Raw genomic sequence first — 10748 nt, 5'->3', positions numbered from 1 at the left:
TTTTTTTTTTTCTTCCCAATTCTCTCCCCCGTCCCACTGAGGGAGCGGGGAGTGAGCAAGTGGCTGCGTGGTGCTTAGTTGCCAGCCGGGTTAAACCACAACAGTGGGAAACTACAAATAAGTCTCTTATTGTGTCCTTTTAAAGACATGTCCACGCTGAAAAAGTTGTGATCACAGCTTCAGGAAACAGTCATATGAGCTCAGCCTAGCTAGTTCATATATTTCTATCACAAAAATTAGGGTAGTCTAAGTACTTACTACTCATCCGACACACAGGGCTGGTTTTCAGCCTACACTCTGTCCTGTGCTGTTGTGGCTACATTTTGAGAGTCACAAAGCTACTATATATAAAACGGTGTCAGCACTTTAGCAATCCCTACCCTAGTACAAAGCACTTCCATTTGTTTATCTTTCACCTAATTCCAGACAAGCTTTGCTAAACGTCACAGGCACTCCATGGCAGTAGAAGGGGAAAACAACGCAGAGCTCAGCCTGTTGCATCTGGCCTCTTCCAAGCGCCTGGTACTGCCTTCTTGATTATGACTTGCTATGACTCATATAATATATTCATTCCAAGATACAGTTAGTCATTTGCTTGTGGTATGATCATTGTTTCAGTTCATTATTACCTCTAAGTTTAATATGTCACAATCTGCTGGGGGCAGAGGGGGGGAGAGATGCACCAAAATGCTGTGGCAGATTGTCACTGTAAGAAATAAGGACACAACACGATCGTGCCCGATAAAGTAAAGCAGTCTCATTACAGTGCAAAAAACTCTTTAACAGCTAAATTTCTGAAATTAGGCTGTCACGGAACTTGAGTCATTTTGGGGGCAAGAAAAAGTTCTAATGTGGGTTAAAACCTGCTATGAAGAATAACAGAGGCTGGAAATCTTTCCTATTTGAAAGCAATCAAAACCACTTTCAAGCGGCCTGATTTTGCAATGATTCCCCTGAAAATTTTAGTAGCTTCACAATCAAATTTTCCTGTTTTTGAAATCTTTCTTTCTCCTTTTACTGTGAGAAAGACTCTGAGAAACAGAAGAAATGACTAAATAAGTGACGCTGCAAAGGAACTGGTGCAACTAGTTATCCACAAGAGCTGTCAAACACACTGCATAAAGCTGTCAAACACACTGCATAAACCATGTTAAAAAAACAGAGGAAAGTCTTTCCCCCAATCTTTTTCAATTACAGTAATCTTAGCATGACAACAGCAACCAGCACATTTTTGAAACACAAATATGAATTCCTCAGCTGAGTTTGTTTTTTCCTGAGAGAGAATATGTCCATTTGCAAACATAAAAGTGGAATCTATCAGTGCATTGTAATGTGCATTCAATGCACTGGAATAGAGCTTGAGAACTTCCTCAGACATGGTTTAAAATCTTCTCCAACAGTCAAGGAGAGACAATTAGGATGGCATAATATCATTGGTATTATAATTGGATGAACTTCAGCGGCTGGAGTCAAATTGGAGGGCCTCAGTCTAAAGGCCTCCTACCCTGCCCACCTGTCAGATGAGTCTCCAAGCTAAAACCTGCTCACAATGGATTTGTATCCACAAGCAAAATAGGATGGTTCAGCCCAGAGCTGTACAGAAATCTCATAACCTGACTCACCTATTTTCTACATCAGCATGACAGACAGCACGTACTCCAGGGCTCCAGAGCTCTGCTCCTTCTGGCTAACAGAAAAAATGATTGCCATTTTCCAGAGTCCACTCATCTGAAAAAAGTAAGACTGAAAATGAGAAGTTACTCACAACAAGTGTGTAGATGTATGATCCTTCATTTAATCTCTGGTGTGTGCAATGAAATGGTTAACAGTACTGACATTTAATTATCATCCTACGGTTATCACTGCACTGAGATGAGCTTGATAGCTCACACCTCTTCAAATTTCTTGTTCTCTGCAGACCCACAGAGTGAGGCCTTTGCTGCACTGGTTATCCCCTTTTTCAGCTACAGCAAGCTGTCAGTTCAGCTCAGCTGTAACACGGGATTTCACCTTGAGACAAGTAGCAGTGCAAGCACTGGCTTGTTTCCAAGCCTTCATTGGAATAGATAAATGCTGACATGTATGGCATATGTGCCCTGATGCATTGGTCATAAACCAATCAGCTACAACAGAGGAAACTTTAGCAACTGACTTTTAGCCATTTTATGGTACGAAAGCACCATTCCATTTAACAGTGGTGGAGTGACAGGTCTGATTTAAAACACTTGCAGCACTGAATCTTCCCTCTTTAACAGAATGGAATACTTTTGTTTGTTTAGTTCTCCTGAAGAGCAGACATACCCCCTGTAGGTTTAGTGAAATTCTTAGAGGAAAAGGGAGATTGTTTCTTCCCTCGGAGCTGCTGCGTACACACCCAAGAGTGCAGGCTAGGGCAGGCAGCATAAGGAGGGCAAAGAAAGCAGATGGGGAGACCCTGGCAAAGGGCTTGGTTGGAGCAGACCCACAAGAATTCATAGAAGCGATGGAAAAAGGAGCTCAGAAAAAATCATGTGGAATCTGTGCAGCCTGAGAAGTCACCAAAAGCTGGTGGAATAAGATAGAGGACTGAGGGAAAGAACCTGTTTTATATAGGGACAGAGAGCAGGGAAAATTTATTTTCAGGCCTTTTTTCTTCATGAGCATAATCAGCAGTTCTGAGTTCCCTAAAGAGTTATCGCTTTCTAGCATATTGGTTTATGTTCTAATGACATACTTTTAGAGACTAGATGGCTTTTGGTATGCTCATGAGAAAGTAGGACATGTCAAACTTCAGCCCAACATGAGGTCCAATCAAAATCTCCAAACTGAAGGAAATGCTATGGCTGACCAGGAAGGACAGGATAGGGATGGGGATAATTCCCTTGTGCTGCTTGGTCCCATAGCTATTTAGAGATTAATTCCTCAGAATATATATTTTGGACTGTTTTTAAATAAAGCTAACTCTGTGGTAAAAACCAGCAAGTCTTGACATCTCATTAGACTATATTTTAGATTGAAATAAGGCAAAGAAAGATAAATCCTCTTTTCATCAGAAACTGTTACAAAAATGCTGACACTACTCTTTACGATTTGGTAGCTTCTCACCAAGTATTACCCAGGCCCAGTCCTATTTTGCTCGTGAGTGACAAGACTTCAGCTCACATGATTCAAAACCTTAAATTATCTGAACCTGGTACTGTACTCTGTGGTAAAATGAAGCAGAGGTCTCTTTTTGCATATGCTTTCTTGGGAGAATAGCAAGCATGCTGGAAGATTTCCACACCATGTGATAATGTGAGTGAGCATCTATAGAAATGGAAGAGCTATAACCATCCCCATGGCTGACAAGCAGGGCTAATGAGCAAATGCCCAGCAGAACTATCAGCCTGGCTACACTGGTTTTGGGACTCAGTCTAGTAGGTATCCACAGAACTCTGCCATTACAAAATGCTTCCGTGCCACATTGAACCAGAGAAGGATCAAAATAGGTGCAGGCTCTGCGGTTACGCCTTGCTCCCTTACCATTTTTTTTTCTTTCTCTGCCTTCAACACAAAGACAGTCAGAGTTTTAGACAGTTCTCGGGAGAATGCTAACAGGCTAACAGGGTCATAATATAGGATAAAACCTGCTCCTAACCACATATGTCTGTTCTACAGAGATAAAAACATATTCCCTGGTCCACTTTAAGAGGAGGTCTTCAAAGTAATTTCAGAAATACAAATTAACCAAACCTTTCAGGATTTTTTGCATATGCATTCTTCTTCTGTAAAAGTCTAAAGATCATGTTTCTAGCAGCATGCATGAGAAAAGAAGCAAAGTAAGGAAGAAGTACACAATTCATATTTACATTTATGCCACTTACCTGCACTCTAGCAATGAAAGATGGCAGTAAAGTGAAAACAGTTTAATTTCATTATGTTTATAAGGCCTCTTTACAATAGTAGGAAGGTGTATGTAAGCATAGGATAAACAAGAAGATTTTTTACTAATTAATCTACAATCTGGGGAAAAACTCCTGCCTTGCTGAAAGCTTTCTATATTAGTAACAAGATACAGGGGAATTCAGAAGCCTGCTGCAAATTTATCGTAAACCTAAAGTTGTACTTAAACATGATTCAGCAGATTTTAAGCTGACTGATGTGGCTTATTGTTTGGAGTGAATGGTACTTGATTCATTCAGGGAAGAACATGACAGAAAAGCATAGCAGAAAGCATCACTTTCACTCCCTCTTTCTTTACAGTCTTGAAGCACCCAAGCTGTTATGTTGGGGAACTTGTACATTCCAATAGGCTGCTTAGGAGATGCAGAGTTGAAAGACAAGTAAAGTGATACTGCTTTAATATGTAAATGAAAGTGTACACAGTTAAATATGCACCTAAATATGCACGGATTTATGGAAGGTAGATCCCACTTGACTAACCTGATCTCCTTCTATGACAAGGTGACCTGCTTAGTGGACAAGGAAAAGGCTGTGGATGTAGTGTACATGGGATGGACACTTTCCCACAGCATTCTCCTGGAGAAACTGGCTGCCTATGGCCTGGACCAGTGTACTGTTTGCTGGGTAAAAAAATGGCTGGATTGCCCAGCCCAAAGAGTTGTGAATGGAGTTAAATCCAGCTGGAGGCCAGTCACAAGTGGTGCTCCCCAGGGCTTAGTGTTGGGCCCAGTTCTGTTTAACATCTTTATCAACAACTTGGACAAGGAGATTGAGTGCACCCTCAGCAAGCTTGCATATGGCACTAAACTGGGTGGAAGTGTTGAGGGTAGGAAGGCTCTACAGAGGGACCTGGACAGGCTGAATTGATGGGCCAAGGCCAACTGTACAAGGTTCAACAAGGCCAAGTGCCAGGTCCTGCACTTGGGTCACAACAACCCCATGCAACGCTACAGGCTTGGGGATGAGTGGCTGGAAAGCTGCCTGGCAGAGAGGGATCTGGGGATGCTCGTTGACAGCTGACTGAATATGAGCCATCAGTGTGCCCAGGTGGCCAAGAAGGCCAACAGCATCCTGGCTTGTATCAGGAACAGTGTGGCCAGCAGGAGCAGGGAAGTCATCCTTCCCCTGTACTTGGCACTGGTGAGGCTTCACCTTGAATACTGAGTTTTGGACCCCTCACTACAAGGACATTGAGGCACTGGAGCATGTCCAGAGAAGGGCAAGGAAGCTGGTGAGGGGTCTGGAGCACAAGTCTGATGAGGAGCGGCTGAGGGAACTGGGGTTGTTTAGCCTGGAGAAGAGGAGGCTGAGGGGACACTTTATTGCTTTCTGCAACTGGTTGTAGTGATGCGGGTGTTGGTCTCTTCCCCCAAGTAGCGAGCAATAGGATGAGAGGAAATGGCCTCAAGTTGCGCCAGGGGAGGTTTAGATTAGATATTAGGAAAAAATTCTTCACTGAAAGGGTTGTCAAGCATTGGAATGGGCTGCACGTGGAAGTGGTCAAGTCCCCAGCCCTGGAGGTATTTATAAGATGGATACATGAGGTGCTTAGAGACATGGTTCAGTAGTGGACAGGTACAGTTGGACTCAATAATCTTAAAGGTCTTTTCCAACCAAATGATTCTATGATTCTATGAACATTATCATTCCTGCGCAACATTTGCAAACATTACCCAAAGAAACCCCAGCCCTAACGCACAGGCTGTTTGAATGCTTAGGTTTGCTTAGTCATTTTCAGATGAGGTCAGCCATACTGATCACATGACTCTAGGCATCCAAGGCTCTTGGCAGTGCTAAACCGTGAGAGGAAACACTTTGTTCTCCAATTTTCAGAGACATTCATAGAAATCACATCCAGCAACCATCACAAGACAAAAGGCTTCTTTCAGTTCCTTTCCTGGTAAAATCATCTGAGTTTAAAACATGCACCTCACATTATCTTGAAATGCCATTAAGTAGAAAAAACTTGTCATTTAAAAACACTTCCAGTGTAATAATGCATCACAGAACACTGTTAACAATTTATTAAGGGAACAGGCATTTGTGGGGTTGGTGGGTAATTCATGTTTCAGAAAATGGTGTGAATAGATAGCACTTTTCTTCTTCAGCTGTGCTTGGAAACATTAATTAATTGATCCTGGCAGTATTGAGCAGCAGGAAGCTAAATATTGTTTTCTTTATTTCATAAAAATGGGAAGTGGATGGCTTCAGTGAAATACTATCCTCACCTAATTTTCCTCTTCTACCAGCAAAAAAACCCTTCTCAGAATTACACTCTGATTTCCATGTTATACAGCTGGAGTAACTAATACATTACAGCACTCTTCGGTGTAGTGTAGGGCAATATTGCAGCTACACGTCCTATCAATCTGAAGGAGCTAGGTCTACATTTGGAAATGTCTTCATCCAAAGGACACTTAATCCTCAAAATGAAAAGGCAAAAACCTTTAAAGGTTTTTGTAGCTAAAATGCAGTGGACTGTGTTCATTTTGCAAGTTAGAAATAATTTCCCAAGAGCACAGCTAGACAGGAGGAAAAGTGTTTGAGCTAGAATGGTTCATTCACCTAGATTCCAGGAGATAATGGGATTTCAGATAATGTTATTAAGGTTAAACCAACTGTAATTTTCTCAAAGAGATTAATAGTAATGATTTGACTAGCAATTTGAAGTCGATGCTCATTATAGAATCATAGAATCATAGAATATTTTGGGTTGGAAGGGACCTAGAGGTCATCTAGTCCAACCCTCCCGCAGTGAGCAGGGACACTGCTAACTAGATCAGGTTGCTCAGAGCCCCGTCCAACCTGGTCTTTAATGTTTCCAGGGATGGGGCCTCCACTACCTCTCTGGACAACCCGTTCCAGTCTTTCACTACCCTCATTGTAAAGAATTTCTTCCTTATATCTAGTTTAAACCTACCCTGCTTCAGTTTAAAACCATTACCCCTTGTCCTGTCATTTCTTACAGTGTTGTGAATGTTCAGGAACAGGGCTTCACATTGTGCCAGCCAGCAGAGGTAATAGAATTCCAGCTCTGGGTAGGGAATAGAGAAACACAACAAAGTCAGGTCTGGTACCTCTGAGGAAGACTTGAAAAAGGTTTGATTAACCATGCAAAACTTAGGTCTTCTAATTCTTTGCACATTCCAGCTGAACTTCCAATTGCTTCTTTAGTATATCCGCTTGAAAGGTTTGGAGAGGGGCTTAACATATTTAGAATAATTTGTGAAAAACTCATTTGTCAGTACAGATCAGGTTGGCTAACTTTTATTGTCCTTCCAGCTTAGTGCATGGTTCGAAAGTAGTACTGATTTTCTCCTCACACACAGCTCTCAGAATGCCACTAAAACATGGTAAATGGAGGCTGGCTTGGACTACAGCTATGGGCGTTACTCCTATTAACTCATTAATTGTTGTACCTAGGAGATTTTGAAAAAGAAAGGTTATTTATCTGTAATGTCTTCCTCAGGTGGTTATTTATACGCATACATACATTGTAGATTTGTGGGGTTGTTTGCTTTTAATTTCAGCAGGTACCAAAAAGTCCCATTCCCTCACTTACTCTTCACACTGGTTTGCAACCTGTGTTTCAGACTCTTGTTTTCTCTCAGCCTCAAAAGTGCCTCACAAAGGAGGGTGGGCTGCGTATGTAAGTGTAAGCAACAGTAATGCAATTCAGTAAACAACTCATCCCAAAGAACAGTTACAGGTAAACTTTCTTTTAGCTCTGAGTGCTTGCCCACATATACCTTTACTGTGAACAAAACCTATCACAGAATACTTTATTAAGTGTATATATATATACAGTTTCATATACATATATGTGTGGTGTGTGTGTAAAAGTATATATATATAAGTATCCTGGGCTGCATCAAAAGAAGCGTGGCCAGCAGGTCGAGGGAGGTGATTCTGCCCCTCTACTCTGGTGAGACCCCACCTGGAGTATGGCCTTCATCTCTGGGACCTCCAACATAAGAAGGACATGGACCTGGTGGAGCGAGTCCAGAGAAGGGCCACAAAGATGATCAGGGGGCTGGAGCACCTCTCCTATGAAGACAGGCTGAGAGAGTTGGGGTTGTTCAGCCTGGAGAAGAGAAGGCTCCAGGTAGACCTTATAGCAGCCTTCCAGTACCTGAAGGGGGCCTACAAGAAAGCTGGAGAGGGACTCTTTGCAAAGGCATGTAGTGATAGAACAAGGGGTAATGGCTCTAAATCGAAAGAGGATAGATTTAGATTAGATACAAGGCAGAAAGTCTTCACTGTGAGGGTGGTGAGGCACTGGAACAGGTTGCCCAGAGAAGTTATGGATGTCCCATCCCTGGAAGTATTCAAGGCCAGGTTGGACAGGGCTTTGAGCAACCTTGTGTAGTGGAAGGTGTTCTCGACCATGGCAAGGTGGTTGGAACTAGATGATCTTTAAGGCATCTTCCAACCCAAACCATTCTCTGGTTCTGTGAGAAGGTCCTGATAGTTGAAACAAAGCAAAAGAACTGACTGTCCCAAAGGTGGCATCATGTTGAGAGGCCTCAGTAGTCAAGGAAACAGTGAAATGAATCTTGGGGTTAGAAACTTGACTCTTTGGATGTGTCAGTGGAAGACATAGACAGATGAGGGATTCCATATCTGGTCAACATAAAGAGAGCAAGCATGACTCATGTTCAATACGTGGGAAAAAAAAAATCAGTCCTAAAAGCTTGTGGAAAAGAAAACCTGGGCAAGTTAGTTTCTTGGCTAAGAAGAAATTCAGGGATCCATAAGAAAAAAATAAAAAAAATTAAAAATTGAAGGCAATCCTGAGGTTGTAACTTGTATAAACACAGCACACAGAGGAGCTGTAATAGTGGTCTGTCTCTCTGCCCTTCAATGGCCAATTTGATAACTTCTAAAAAAGACAAGAGGACTAGGTCCAAGCTTTTCCATACAGACATCTAACTTCAAGTACATAGTTCATGGATCATGAAAAGATAGAGAGAGGAGGTATTGTGCCTGAGTCCAAGCAAGAGTAATCTTTTAAAACCCCAAAGAAGAGTCAGTGTCACAGAAAGATAAAAAATAAAACAGAACAAGCAAATGCAAAATAGAATTCAAGAACAAGACATACTCACTATTAGAGAGTGAACACTGTGGATACATCAACTGAAAAAGGTTTCTTTGCAATCTTAGCTGCGCGAGCAAAAGGTACAAGGATGTGGGCGTATTTTACACCTTCGTAGCTGCATGCCTTGCATAAAGATGGGCAGGCCTTACACGCATGTCCTATGGGGACTGCTGCAGTAAAAAAAGTACAGTCACAGTGTGAATGCATATGTACACATTGTGTACACTCATAGTGTGAATATATATGTTCACAAAGATTCAGAAAATGAAAAAACATCCCTGAGACAAAATGCAAAAATTTTCCTGTCACACAATGCTCCACCATTGTTACTCATGCTGTGGCCATGTCTGAGAGGTATAGACAAGGCCTTTGGCCACAGTGTTGGATTTTGTATGAATGCAGAAGTAGAAGTTGTTTACTTCATAGGTAGCAACAGTCCCAGAGAAAAGCCACTATCATGTGGCCAAATACAATAGTCAAATTTCTTTCATTTCAAGCCTGTAAGTGGCAACCCACTGGAGGATTTGCCAATAGAAACACACTATTCAGATGCTGAACTGCTTAAGACAATGGGCAGGAGTAGGGTCTCCCTCCAGTGTCTGGTTTATCCACTAAGAGGAGCTCCAGTGGAAAATCTGTTGACAGTATTGAGAGGGTAGGCTGTGATAAGCCACTGTCTCCATTATCTACAGTTGTAATACAGGATGACAGAAAATTTGCAGACGAGCAGAGACAGGGGCTCACACTGGCATGTAGCAGGGCAGACATTTCTCTGTGAGGCACAGACCAGAACTCCAGGGCTATGAGTGACATCCCCGGGCACCTTCTCACATGTCCTTCTCCTTTCTCTCCTTCAGGCAACAGCAGTGTGTCAGCGACAGTAGGTAACAGCTTTGTGTTCGCCTGCCCTCCCAGATCAAACATGACTATGGTAACATGGAAAATAAACCCCAAGGCTGGGGGCCACTGCACCTTGGGATACAGGGCTGATCAGAACAAGACAGACAGAACAAACTGCAGTGACGGCATGGACTGGAAATTCAGACCAGATCAGAATCCTGCCCTTGAGATATGGAAAGTGGGAATAGCTCATGAGGGAGATTACACCTGCGAACTAGTAGGAACAGACGGGAATTTCCACGAGGTGTACCAGCTGACCGTGCTAGGTAAGGGACTCCTTCCTCATTTTACAGTTCTCCAAAGGACCGTGGCTGGGCCTGGACATACAAAGCTCCTCTCCCCATGCACCGGGGGAAGCGTGCTGTAAGAAGAGGAGCTTTCTTGCTGGGACTAACTGTCATGCATTTCATTGCTAGTAGTTCCATGTCTCCCTTCTCCTTATTTCCAGAAACTCTTCTCCCTTCTGCTGCCCCCTTTCCCACTGTCTAGTTAGAAAGGACAGGTGTGAAGCAATTTCCAATATACTAACAGAGGCCTCCGCATATGTTTCCAGTTGTCCTATAGAATCAATCGTTAATACACTACTTTAACAGAACTAAAGCATGTGACAGCAACACTTCCAAGTGCTGAGATATTCTATCAATCACAGGGTGGTCTTACCCAGACAGTTAGAGAGGACCCATTTCCTCTTATGCTGGCATTCAGATACACTTTAAACCACGTGTACGATGGCCACTTAGCACAAAAGTCTAATTCAGCCCTGTATTTGGGATACTTCCCTGCCACAATGCCCAGGGATACCTCCTCTAACAGTACATGGCTGTGGTAA

At 42.6% G+C, this 10748-nt stretch overlaps 1 protein-coding gene across 1 annotated transcript in view; it reads left to right on the top strand.

Moving 5' to 3' along the window:
- LOC104126046 (cell surface glycoprotein CD200 receptor 1-A) overlaps nucleotides 1-10748 on the top strand; it is a 22891-nt gene that overhangs the window by 5779 nt on the left and 6364 nt on the right. Inside the window, exons 2-3 of the mRNA XM_035894039.1 lie at nucleotides 9877-10283; nucleotides 10569-10744. Coding sequence (XP_035749932.1) covers nucleotides 9877-10283; nucleotides 10569-10744 — 583 coding nt within the window. The remainder of the gene's footprint in view (nucleotides 1-9876; nucleotides 10284-10568; nucleotides 10745-10748) is intronic.

This window comes from Egretta garzetta, unplaced genomic scaffold, assembly GCF_000687185.1.
Source record: "Egretta garzetta isolate BGI_Z169 unplaced genomic scaffold, ASM68718v1 scaffold465, whole genome shotgun sequence".
Taxonomy (NCBI): domain Eukaryota; kingdom Metazoa; phylum Chordata; class Aves; order Pelecaniformes; family Ardeidae; genus Egretta; species Egretta garzetta.
The sequence above is the reverse complement of the archived record's forward strand: the minus strand, read 5'-3'. Positions and strand labels throughout refer to the sequence as shown.